At 40.6% G+C, this 13,453-nt stretch overlaps 1 protein-coding gene across 6 annotated transcripts; it reads right to left on the reverse strand.

The window, feature by feature from the left end:
• Positions 1-379: 379 nt before the first annotated feature.
• LOC147380106 (soma ferritin-like) lies at positions 380-5,091 on the reverse strand. 6 transcript variants are annotated; one of them, XR_015167081.1, is made up of 5 exons: positions 4,889-5,089; positions 3,644-3,917; positions 3,355-3,557; positions 1,771-1,896; positions 380-695 (listed from the first exon to the last, which is right to left on the reverse strand). XR_015167081.1 is itself a non-coding variant. In XM_086410696.1 (4 exons), exons 1-4 carry the CDS (start codon positions 4,988-4,990, stop codon positions 477-479), a joined length of 591 nt encoding a protein of 196 aa, XP_086266822.1. In that variant the 5' UTR covers positions 4,991-5,076; the 3' UTR covers positions 380-476. The 6 variants fall into 6 exon arrangements, 2 of the variants coding, with proteins under 2 accessions (XP_086266822.1, XP_086266831.1); XR_015167065.1 differs by lacking the exon at positions 3,355-3,557 and having other exon boundaries at positions 3,774-3,917; positions 5,032-5,091; XR_015167074.1 differs by lacking the exon at positions 3,355-3,557 and having other exon boundaries at positions 4,889-5,085.
• Between the last annotated feature and the right edge of the window lie 8,362 nt (positions 5,092-13,453).

A 13,453-nucleotide genomic window follows, 5' to 3' on the forward strand; every position in this document is an offset into this window, starting at 1 on the left:
GTAAACTTAATATATTAAGTGGAGAAAGAAATGGCAACCCACTCCAGTATTCTTGCCTAGAGAATCCTGTGAACAGAGGGGACTGGTGGGCTGCTGTCCACAGGGTCACACAGAGTCAGACACAACTGAAGCGACTTAGCAGCAGCAGCAATATATTAAGTTGTGGGGAGGAGAATTAGCAAGACATTAGGTTATGATACTTAATTTCATCTGTATCCACTTGGACTAACTGAATTTACTAGAACCTGACTCTACATCTGGGTGTTGAGAATTTTTTTTTTTTAAGTCTAATGTATCCATGGTACCTCAAGAAGCTTTCAAACTCCCATTTATGAACCTAACCTTTCCTGTGCTCCAATAGCAATCTCTCTACACATAATCATAATGCAAAACACATTTATTTGCATGTACAACAGGAGGATTAGGATCTGAGATGAAAAGAGAAGCATACTTCTGTCAAATGGAGATCAGGATTCTTAAGGAGATGACTTTGGGACCTTCTGGGCAGGAGGACTTGGAGAGTTGCCTGTAGATTCTGTCTCTTGACCTGCTGCTGCAGATGTTCCGGGGGCATTTTCAGGCTGTCCTTCACTCTGGGTTGACATTTCCAACTCCTTCTGATAGTTAAGCTGGTATTCCAGATATTTTATGTTCCTGGTCTGTTCATCCAGGAACTTTTTCATGAAGCGTAAGAGCTACAGAAATAAAAACAAGAAAAAACTCATTAAGGACATTGTCTGCAGCAGGAGGCAATCTAATCTGCTACCCAAATTATAGCTCATGGATCAGCAGTTCTAGGAGCTTGTCAGAAATGCAGAATCTTGAATCTCTTCCACTCCTACTAAATCAAAATCTATGTTTTAAGAAGGGACTAGATGATTTACATGCATGATGAAGTTCAAAGGCATTGATCTCTGACATTCAAAACCTCCAGATGAACACAAACATCCACTTTTTAAAAAAGTTATTAGAGTATAGTTGGTTTACAATGTTATCTTTTCTTAAAATTATTTATTTTAATTGGAGGATAATTACTTTGCAATAATGTGATGGTTTTTGCCATACATCAACATGAATTGGCCACAGGTATGTGTGTGTCTCCCCCCCTCATCCTGAACCCCCCTCCCACCAAACATCCACTTCCAACGAGTATGAGTATTAAAGCATCTCATCAAAAGCACAGATTAATTTAATAAGCTATACTGTAATGATTTTTCACCCTATTTGAATCATAGGTAAGTGTCAAGTAGCTTCCCAGACCTCATTCCCAAGCACTGAAATTTTAGGGTTCTGGTGTAAGGGTCAGGTATTTGATAGTTTTCAGGGTTCTACAGTGAGTCCAATAGCAGCAAGGTTGATAGCTTTTCTACCAGATTATTTTCTTCAACTTCCAGAGAAACTAAGAAGTTTGGTGAGAAATGTTATCACTGCAATAGAGTGTTCACCATTAACCAAAGAACACTTCAGAGAAGTCTATAGAATAGGTCACCATTGACATTCACTTTTGTGGGGGTAGTCTAGGATAGCGGTTCTCAAGATGGATTTAAATATCAAGAGTGCAAATTATTCCTGAAAAGACTTCTCCATCTTGTATTGAGTTGCATTCCTCCTTACCAGGGCCACTGCTCCTCCCACCTCCCAACTACTCTAAGAAATAAGTTCATATACTTCCTTCAGAGGAAATAAACACATTAGATGATCCATTGCCTTGGGTTCATTTCCTAAAAGCAAGCCATCATCTAGAAGTGAAATGACCCGTTTATTACTTACATTGGTTTCTCTATTCCTAGAAGCTGAGGCCTTCAGGTCTTGCAGGAGCTTGTTTAACTCATTCTCCAACTGCAGAGCAGACAGTAGAGCTTGTTTACCAGTTCCCCAGTTATCTATATCAGGCCTCTATTGGAGAGAAACAGGGAGTCACTCTGCTAGCTAAGGCACAGTTTAGTCACACCCTACTTCCTGGGTAGATTTACAGGCTTGCAAAGGCCAGTAGTTTCCATGCTTTGTGGCATGATGGAATCACTGGAGCCCCTTAAATATTGGTGTCTGGCTTTCAGCTGCAGACATTCTGACTTAATTGGTACTGAGGAGCAGGGCTTTTAAAAGTTCTCCAGGTGACTTTAATGTTCTGCAAAGCACAGCTACCACTAGCACAGTTACGTGCACTCTTCATTAGCTTTGGAATTTCTTTAGCTTTGGAGAGTAGTTCAGTTCAGTTATCACCAGACATTTAGTTGTCTTTAGAGACCTGGAGTTAAAAGAACCCCTCAGATAAGGAGGCATATTTCCACATGTAATAGCATCAACTAAGGTTTAAATCATTTCTTTAGAGTATATCAAAAACATTAGGAGTAAATCAATTTTAGATTGTCACTTTTTTCTGTTTCTTGGTTTTAGAACATAAATATGTATGTTTGTGTTAGTTGCTCAGTTGTGTCCGACTCTTTGAGACCCCATGGACTGTAGCTCACCAAGCTCCTGTATCCATTGGATTCTCCAGGCAAGAATACTGGAATGGGTTGCCAGTCCCTCAGGGATCAAACCCAGGTCTCCTACATTGCAGGCAGATTCTTTACCATCTGAGCCATGGGGGAAGCCCTTTAGAACATAAATACCTATTCTCTATCATTTGGGTGTGTCCCTATTCATAACGTTTAAGTTGGTAATAGTAATTATTCTTAAGAAAGAGGAAATAAGAGACAAGTATGTAGCAATAGGGCTTCCCTGGTGGCTCAGCGTTAAAGAATCTGCCTGCAATGCAGGAGACCCAGGTTCAATCCCTGGATTGGGAAGATCCCCTGGAGAAGAGCATGGCAACCCACTCTTTTACTCTTGCCTAGAGAATCCCAGAAGGCAATGGCACCCCACTCCAGTGTTCTCGCCTGGAGAATCCCAAGGATGGGGGAGCCTAGTGGGCTGCCATCTATGGGGTTGCACAGAGTCGGACACAACTGAAGCCACTTAGCAGCAGCAGCAGAGAATCCCAGGAGAAGGCAATGGCACCCCACTCCAGTGTTCTTGCCTGGAGAATCCCAGGGAGGGGGGAGCCTGGTGGGCTGCCGTCTATGGGGGTCACACAGAGTCAGACACAACTGAAGCCACTTAGCAGCAGCAGCAGAGAATCCCATGGACAGAGGAGCCTGGCAGGCTGCAGTCCTTAGGGTCGCACAGAGTCGACACAACTGAGGCAACTAAGCGGCAGCAGCAGCATGTAGCAAATAGAATGTACAACTCTACAAATGTAGAGTCTGTTCCAGTGGAAAAAAAGTTTGTTTTATTAAATACATTGAAGAGGCAGCTGTATTAAATACCTGAGGGTGTATCTGAATTAAAGAGCTAACATAAGATACAAACCACTCTAGAAGAGAACAGTAGATCTTCTCAAACTATACAGAGGATTAGAATCATCTGGAGAGCTTATTAAGCTCTTTAGCTCCTTGGGCCCTTCTCTTAGAGAGGGTGACTCAGTTTCTTCGAGTGGGGCCCATGAATTTGCATTTCTAATAAGATCCCAGGTCAGGCTGCTGCTGCTGGTCCAGAGGTCACACTTTGTATCACTTTTTCAGAAAAGAAAAGCTAAGATTTAGTGACTGAAATTTACTCAAAATGATATAAAGAGGTTACAAACAAGATACATGCTTACCCTCAGTCAGCTTCTATAATCCCATGTAGGAACATGAGTAATGGAACAAGTCAGATAGCAACTGATAACTTAGTTATCCAGACCCAGCAAAGGCCCTATAGAGATCATCATAACAAAGCTACATCGTCACCTTAATCACCGGAAGGCAGATTTTACACTTATATTTTCTTAGATATTTTATGAACTGCTTTGCATGCTCCCTCTTCACATCAGCTTGGTCTTGGAAGAATGTATGAAAAGTAGGTGCTTCTGGATCTTCAATGTAATAACAGGCCTGGAGCAGGGATAAGAATGGGGAGAGACTGCAGGTGAGAGGAGTCGATGTTTAGGACTGGAACCTCACACAAACTCACTTTGTTATCTCTGTGGCTGTCCAAAAGAGGCCTTCTTTGTTCAGTCCAGGGTTCTCAGTTTGCTCTTTGACTTCCAGAAGGCCCCAACTGCCTTCTCAAACCCAGGCTACTTCAGAGACGTGACCCAGGTTTTAACACGCGGTGCCTAGCATTTAGCCATTAGGCCTCTTTAAGGGTCAGGTTTATGAACCCTATATGCTAGCACTATAACCAGTATTTATGTTGACAACTGGCAGAAGTCCAGCATAAAGTAAGTGACACTCAAAAGTCAATCTTGGGACTTCTCTGGTGGTCTAGTGTTTAAGAATCCGCCCACTAGTGCAAAGGAAACTGGTTTGATCCCTAGTCCAGGAAGGTCCCACATACTGTGGGGCAACTAAGCCCACGTGCCCTAGAGCCTGAGCTCTGCAATAAAAGAAGCCACCGTAATGAGAAGCCCATGCACCGCAACTAGAGTAGTTCCCACTCACCATAACTAGAGAAAGCACACACAACAGCAACGAAGACCCAGTGCAGCCAATAAGTAAATAAACTTAAGAAAATGTTTAAAACAATTGAACTCTACAAAAGTCAAACTATTTCATTAACCCTACCATATCAGCACTAGCTCTAAACTAGCAGATAGATGAAAAATTATTTATAGCAGTGTCTGATGCCCACACAAGTTTTGGGACTACTCTGGAAAAGAATTCTCCCAACTATTCATCCACAGTTTGCAATCACAGCTCTAAATCACTGGGCCTCAAAGAAGCAAAATCCCAGCCACTAAATTGGTCCCTCTAGTATCAAACAAGAAACATGGCTGCAACAAAAATGAGTAAGGCTTTGTAAGATATATTATCCTGACCAGATCTCAAACCTCCCTGACAGTGACTCCAGGACACATACTAACCATAGATAAATAAGCATCACTGACATGCAGCTCGTAAGATGCTACTTGATTAAGAGCATCCCTACATTCTTCAGAAAGAAGGCCCTTTGCCTGGGATGCCATCTCAGCTTTAGGAAAAACCAGGCATAAAAAGTGCTACCCACCAAGGTAAGAGACTTCTTAAATACTAACAGGCTTAAATATATATATATATATATATATATAGCCAGCCCACTTCTATTCAGCTGAAAACAAGTTAAGATGAAATGCTATTCAGCTGAGATTAACAGCTACTAACCTACCAATGAGGACCTTATTTTGCATGAAAGAACCAATCTGATAGAGAGAAAGTTGGGAAAAAGTGGAATCCTCCTAACTATCCCAGCCAGTGTTTTGTATTTGCCCCCATGTTCTCTGACTATGATTTGAGAAGGCTGATTTAAACACTTCCTGAATGGGGAAGCATTAACAGAATAGGCTCATTACCTTTAATTGTTTCCTTTTTTTCAAAAAGTAGTTACGGCATATCATGTTAGGTCCTATGGAGAATCTAAGAAAACTGACTAAAATACACTTTTTGCCTATAAGGGACATATGCCCTTCTCACAAGGCCTCAACATACACAATCTTAAAGCAGGATATGATGGGAGTTCTGACTTGTCAGAGCTTCCCAGGTGGCTCAAGTGGTAAAGAATCTGCTTGCCAACTCAGGAGATGCAAGAGACGCAGTTTGATCCCTAGATCGGGAAGATCCCCTGGAGGAGGAAATGGCAACCCATTCCAGCATTCTTGCCTGGAAAATTCCATGGACAGAGAACCTGGTGAGCTACAGTCCACAGGGTTGCAAAGAGTCAGACACGACTGAACACACAGAAGCTTCTGAATTGTTAAAGGCATATGTATAGGAGGGAATTACACGACTGAGTGACTGAACTGAACTGAACTGAACATTGATAAACTGGCATTTGAAATTGGCCTTGGAGCGTGGGTAAGAATGTAGAGAAATGAACTGGAAGAGGGTGTTTCACCTGGAGAAAGGGCACAGACATGCTGTAGGGTCAAGATATAAGGCTGGTTTCTCCAACCTACAGTAAGACTCTTCCATGTGGGAACCTTTTGGTTCTTTCTCCATTAGGAAATGATAGCTGCTGAATCAATATTTGTTACAAAAAAAATTATTTTACATGTATATAAATTATATATACATATAAATACATATAAATATATATATTTTACATGGTATAAGATCTCCCATGTGTGGTGGATTCTTAGTTTGAGCCTAAGCCACGTCTGGTTGCACTGAAATAGAAGTGACAGGTCATCAAAAGTCTCTCTTGGTGAGGTAGTGAGGATTGAGGGGCTCCTGAGGGAGAGTGCATCCTAAGAGAAGGGGCCACGTAGCCTATGTTTGGCCCAGTCATAAAGACAAGGTCTTCAAAGAGAAGAAATCATTATAAAAGGACCTATTATTTGCTACTTTTGTTTTCTGACCCAACACTGCTCTTGTCCCAAACGCATTCTTATCGTAGCCTCAGAGCGTGTCTTGAGTAGGTGTTCCTCAGACCGTCACTTGTATATGAATCACCTGGGACTCTTCTTAAAAGGCAGATTCTGATACACAGGACCTGAGAGCCTGCATTTCTAACAATTCTGCCCAATGATGCTGGTCCATGGACCACATTTTGAGTAGAAAGTGTCCCAGGACATGGGACACAAATGGTGTGCTGGGGAACCTACAATGGGAGAGGAGAAGGGGACATTCTGTGCTTGCTTTGGTTTAAAAAAATGTCTTTATATTATTTTAAAAGTTTATTTTTAATTGACTGATGATTGCTTTGTAATATTGGTTTGGTTTCTGTCATACATCAACATAAATACGTCTGAGTTGAGGCACTGGGGATCTTCATTGTGGTGCTCAGGGCTTAGTCACCCTGCAGCATGTGGGATCTTACTTGCCTGACCTGGCACTGAACCCATGTTCTCTGCATTGGAAGGCAGATTATCAACCACCAGGGAAGTGCAGTCTATGCTTCTGTACACACCACAGCACTGCTTTGGCATTTCTAGGACATCTGTGGCAGCATCCTAGGGAAGGCAGCATCATCAGGAAACTCAGCAACATCTAGCCCATGATGGTTAGAGCTGAGAAGAGGAAAGAAAAAAGGAGGTGACTAGACAGGTAACTGGTTTTACTTATAGCACAAGTGAAACATTACCTGAAGTCCCAGAAAAATTTGGGGGACCTTTTCATGACATTAGGTTCAGTTCAGTTGCACAGCCCAACTCTGCGACCTCATGGACTGCAGCACACCAGGCCTCCCTATCCATCACCAATTCCTGGAGCTTACTCAAACTCATATCCATTGAGTCAGTGATGCCATGCAACCATCTCATCCTCTGTTGTCCCCTTCTCCTTCCTTCAATCTTTCCCAGCATCAGGGTCTTTTCAAATGAGTCAGTTCTTCAAATCAGGTGGCCAAGTATTGGAGTTTAAGCTTCAGCATCAGTCCTTCCAATGAGTATTCAGGACTGATTTCCTTTAGGATGGACTGGTTGGATCTCTTTGCTGTCCAAGGGACTCTCAAGAGTCTTCTCCAACACCACAGTTCAAAAGCATCAATTCTTCAGTGCTCAGCTTTCTTTATACTCCAACTCTCACATCCATACATGACTACTGGAAAAACCATAGCTTTGACTAGACAGAACATTTTTTACAAAGTGATGTCTCTGCTTTTTAATATGCTGTCTAGGTTGGTCATAGCTTTTCTTCCAAGGAGCAAATGTTTTTTAATTTCATGGCTGTAGTCACCATCTGCAAGTGATTTGGGAGTCCCCCAAAATAAAGTCTCTCACTATTCCCACTGTTTCCCCATCTATTTGTTGTGAAGTGATGGGACCAGATGCCATGATCTTAGTTTTCTGAATGTTGAGTTTTAAGCCACCTTTTTCACCCTCCTCTTTCACTTTCATCAAGAGGCTCTTTAGTTCTTCACTTTCTGCCATAAGGGTGGTGTCATCTGCATATCTGAGGTTATTGATATTTCTCCCAACAATCTTGATTCCAGCTTGTGCTTCTTCAAGCCTAGCATTTCTCATGATGTACTCTGCATAGAAGTTAAATAAGCAGGGTGACAATATACAGCTTTGACGTACTCCTTTCCCTATTTGGAACCAGTCTGTTGTTCCATGTCCAATTCTAACTGTTGCTTCCTGACCTGCATACAGATTTCTCAGGAGGCAGGTAAGGTGGTCTGGTATTCCCATCTCTTTCAGAATTTTCCACAATTTCTTGTGATTCACATAGTCAAGGGTTTTGCATAGTCAATAAAGCAGAAATAGATGTTTTTCTGGAACTCTCTTGCTTTTTCGATGATCCAACGGATGTTGGCAATTGACCTCTGATTCCTCTGCCTTTTCTAAATCCAGCTTGAACATCTGGAAGTTCATGGTTCACGTACTGTTGAAGCCTGGCTTGGAGAATTTTGAGCATTACTTTGCTAGCATGTGAGATGAGTGCAATTGTGTGGTAGTTCGAGCTTTTTTGGCATTTGCCATTCTTTGAGACTGGAATGAAAACTGACCTTTTCCAGTCCTGTGGCCACTGCTGAGTTTTCCAAATTTGCTGGCATATTGAGTGCAGCACTTTCACAGCATCGTCTTTTAGGATTTGAAATAGCTCAACTGGAATTTCATAACCTCCACTAGCTTTGTTCACAGTGATGCTTCCTAAGTCCCACTTGACTTCACATTCCAGGATGTCTGGCTCTAGGTGAGTGATCCCTCCATCCTGGTTATCTGGGTCATAAAGATTTTTTTGATATAGTTCTTCTGCATATTCTTGCCACCTCTTTTTAATATCTTCTGCTTCTGTTAGATCCGTATCATTTCTGTCCTTTATTGTGCCCATCTTTGCATGAAATGTTCCCTTGGTATCTCTAATTTTCTTGAAGGGATCTCTAGTCTTTCCCATTCTATTATTTTCCTCTATTTCTTTGCACTGATCACTGAGGAAGGCTTTCTTATCTCTCCTTGCTATGCTTTGGAATTCTGCATTCAAATGGGTATATCTTTCCTTTTCTCCTTTGCTTTTTGCTTCCCTTCTTTTCACAGCTATTTATAAGGTCTCCTCATATAGCCATTTTGCTTTTTTGCATTTTTTTTCTTCAGGATGGTCCTGATCCCTGTCTCCTGTACAATGTCATGAACCTCTCTTCATGACAAGTGTCAATAAAATCTGGATTATTACTGTTAATATGACTCCATCTACAAAGTAGTAAACCTGGAAGATAATGGTTTTACCTAGTGGGAGATGATAATGAGAGTTTGAATATTTCAGAATAATCTATAAGGTATTTTCATGTAAATATTCCATGATTCTACCTTTCCATCTGGGCCCAAAACACAGAACTGTGTATATGTGAAGAAAATGTTCTTATTTCTGTGGGTTAAATATTATTAAGAAATATTGCTCTCTCAATCCCAAATTCCCAATTTATCCCTCACCACACCTCATTTCCCCTCTGATAACCATATGTTTGTTTCCTAAATTTGTGAACCTATTTCTGTTTTGTAAATACAAGTTCATTTGTATTACTTTGTTTAGATTCTGCATAAAAGTGGTATCATATGATATTTGTCTTTCTCTGACTTACTTCACTTAGTACGATAATCTCTAAGTCTATTCATGTTGCTGCAAATAGCATTATTTCATTCTTTTTAATGGCTGAGTAATATTCCATCATATATATATTCACTACATCTTATTCATCCATTATTCTATTGGTGACCATTTAGGTTGCTTACATGTATTGGCTGTTGTAAACAGCACTGCAACAAATATTGGTGTGACACTGTACTGTATTTAAAATAGACAACCAACAAGGACCCACTGTATAGCACAGTGACTCCACTAAATATTCTGTAATAAACTAAATGGGAAAAGAATTTGAAAAAAGAATAAATACATGTATCAGATCAGATCAGTCACTCAGTCGTGTCCGACTCTTTGCGACCCCATGAATCGCAGCACGCCAGGCCTCCCTGTCCATCACCAACTCCCAGAGTTCACTCAGACTCATGTCCATTGAGTCAGTAATGCCATCCAGCCATCTGATCCTCGGTCATCCCCTTCTCCTCCTGCCCCCAATCCCTCCCAGCATCAGAGTCTTTTCCAATGAGTCAACTCTTTGCATGAGGTGGCCAAAGTACTGGAGTTTCAGCTTTAGCATCATTCCTTCCAAAGAAATCCCAGGGCTGATCTCCTTCAGAATGGACTGGTTGGATCTCCTTGCAGTCCAAGGGACTCTCATGAGTCTTCTCCAACACCACAGTTCAAAAGCATCAATTCTTTGGCGCTCAGCCTTCTTCACAGTCCAACTCTCACATCCATACATGATCACAGGAAAAACCATAGCCTTGACTAGCTGGTAAATAATCAGCCTGCAATGCAGGAGACCATGGTTTGATTCCTGGATCAGGAAAATCCACTAGGGAAGGGATAGGCTACCCACTCCAATATTCTTGGGCTTCCCTGGTGCCTCAGCTGGTAAAGAATCTGCCTATAATGCGGGAGAACTAGGTTCAATCCCTGGGTTAGGAAGATCCCTGGAGAAGGGAAATGCTACCCATTCCAGTATTCTGGCCTGGAGAATTCCATGGACTGTATAGTCCATGGGGTCACAAAGAGTCAGATATGACTGAGTGATTTTCACTTTCATATATGTATATATAACTGAATCACTTTGCTGTACACTTGAAACTAACACAACATGGTTAATCAACTATATTCCAATATAAAATAAAAATAAATAAATAAAATATGACACAAATGAACTTATCTATAAACAGAAGCAGACTCACAGGACATAGAGAACAGATTCGTGATTGCCAAAAAGGAGGAGGGCTGGGGAGGAATGCACTGGGAGTTTGGGATAAACAAATGCAAACTATTATATACATGTATAACTGAATTATTTGCTCTATATCAGAAACTAACACAACATTGTAAGTCAGCCATACTTCAATAAGACAAATTAAAATTTTAAAATGAACTGTTGCTATCTCATCACTTAAAAACAACCTCATCAATGTACAAAAAAAAACAAGAGGAGAAAAACACATCATAGAAAACAATTGAGTTAGTGTAGTGGCTTTATAGGTAATTTTTTTCTTTTTTCCATATTTTTTCAACTTTTATAATCATATATATATATATTTCATTTTGAAAAAGGAAGCTAACAGATACCTTTCTGGAGAATTAGCACAATGTATTTTCCTAATTGGAGAAGGCAATGGCACCCCACTCCAGTACTTTTGCCTAGAAAATCCCATGGATGGAGGAGCCTGGTAGGCTGCAGTCCATGGGGTTGCTAGAGTTGGATTGGGCTTCCTCGGTGGCACTAGTGGTAAAGAACCCACCTGCCAATGCAGGACATAAGAGGTGAATGTTCAGTCTGGGTCAGGAAGATCCCCTGGAGTAGGAAATGGTAACCCATTCCAGGATTTCTTGCCTGGAAAATTCCATGTACAGAGGAGTTGCAAAGAGTCAGACATGACTGAAGCGACTTAGGGCACACATTCATCTTCCTAATTGAAGCTCCATATATGTATTTATGAATGTATTTTTTCTAATTAAAAAAGTAACACATTATCATTACTAAGAAGTATTCCAAAATTACAGAAATACATAATGTAGAATGTGAAAGCCCAGGGGTAACACTGAAATTCCAATACCTATTTTAAAATCTAATTTGATCCATAATACCACTATTAAATTTTGTTAATCTAATGAACTGACTTCTGAATTATTGGATACAATCAGACTGGTACAGGCACCCTTTCCTCTGGGATGTATTGAAAACAAAAATAGCTTAAAAAAAATTACACAATGCCTCTCAAAAATGTTTTGACTTGATCTAGACTTTCTGTCCTAATCTTATCAACTTGCTAATGATTCAGGAAAAAACAAGCAATCCTCCTCTGAATTTAATTAAAACTAAGAAATTCTAATCTTTAAACATAAAATATCTTTAGTAGAGCATCTATTATTCTCTATATCCTGTTCTTTGTGCACCTTTCCCTTATTAGTTTATAAGCTTCATGAGGAAGCTTAGTCATCGTTGTATATCTCCCAGAGCTCATAGTATGGTGCCTTGTCCATAGAAAGCACTCAATAAATTACACTGAGCAATTTCAAAGTAAAAAGGAAACTAAAAATTTAAAGTTATTTGTTGTTGAGGAAGAAACAGTAGCAAGAGCCAAATGAGTACTTTGCATTTTGGAAAAACAGGTTAGAAGTTCCCCCAAATTATGGGGGAGGGTGAAAGCAGAGAATTCCTTGAGTCTTTTTTTTTTTTTTCTTGAGTCTTTAATTTGAGTCTTAGGGGCTTGCCTGGTGGTCTGGTAGCTAAGACTTCATGCTTTCCAATGAAGGTTCAATCCCAGGTCAAGGAAATAGATTCCACAAGCCACAACTAAAAAAGATTCTGTGTGACTCAACAAAGATCGAAGAACCCACGTGCTGCAGCTAAGACGAGATAAATAAATAAAAATAGATATTAAACAGTGGGCCTTAAAAAGAAAAGACCACACTTATTGTGGTCCTGGTACTGAGCGGGTCCTTAAAATTTTTATTAATGAAAGAGTGAGAAGTAATTTATCAAGATAGTGAAATAGTAAACTTTAAAAGTTAAGATGTCACAAGTGATTCTGATGAAAAAAGATGACATCTCCAGAAATCTGTGGGCCTGCACATATGTCCTGTAGCCTCTACTTCTGGCCTTAGAATGGTGTCTTACCTTCCAGAACATGTTTTCTGACTTTCACAGTCTGGGTTTAGTATCCCCACCTTTGTGCTCCTTGGTTATAGTCATTCTTTCCACATCTTTGTAACTTCTTGCTTATCTGTATGAATTCTCTACTAGTTCATGAGCTCTTTGAAGGTGCTTGCTGGGTCATGACTTGGTGTTGCCATCGTCTAGCATAGACCTGGACATTGCAGGTGGTCAATAGATATTCATCCACTAAGAGTGAATAAGTAAATGGTCAAACACTGGGAGGGCAAAAACAGAAACATGGAAGACAAACATATGGGGGCAATGAAAATGTAAAAAAAATATCAGGCAATGTATACTTTCATATGTTTCAAGCTAATAGCAACAAAGGTTTGAGGCAAGAAGTACATGGCAGGATTAGGAGATGGAGATGTTTTTGGCCAAAAAGAACAAAGTAGAGAAATTCCCTGGTGGTCCAGTGGTTAAAAGTCTGCCTGCCAGTTCAGGGGACATGGCTTTGATGCCTGGTGCAAGGAGATTCCACAAGCCTCAGGACAACTAAGCCGGTGCCCCATAACTACTGAAACCTGTGCACCTGGAGCCCATGCTCTGGAACGAAGAGAAGCCACCGCAGTGAGAAGTCCAAGCTCCGCAACTAGGGAGCAGCCCCCACCTGCCGAAACTAGAGGAAGTCTGCGCACAGTAATGAAGACCCAGAACAGCCAAAAATAAATACAATTAAATGAAAAAAAAAAGAACAAAGTAGAGAAAAAGAGACACACTAATGGGACAAAAATTGAAGTTAGACAAAGAC

The sequence above is a fragment of the Bos grunniens genome, chromosome 1, assembly GCF_055505025.1.
Source record: "Bos grunniens cultivar Pamir isolate PY7600 chromosome 1, Bosgru_T2T1.0, whole genome shotgun sequence".
NCBI lineage: Eukaryota > Metazoa > Chordata > Mammalia > Artiodactyla > Bovidae > Bos > Bos grunniens.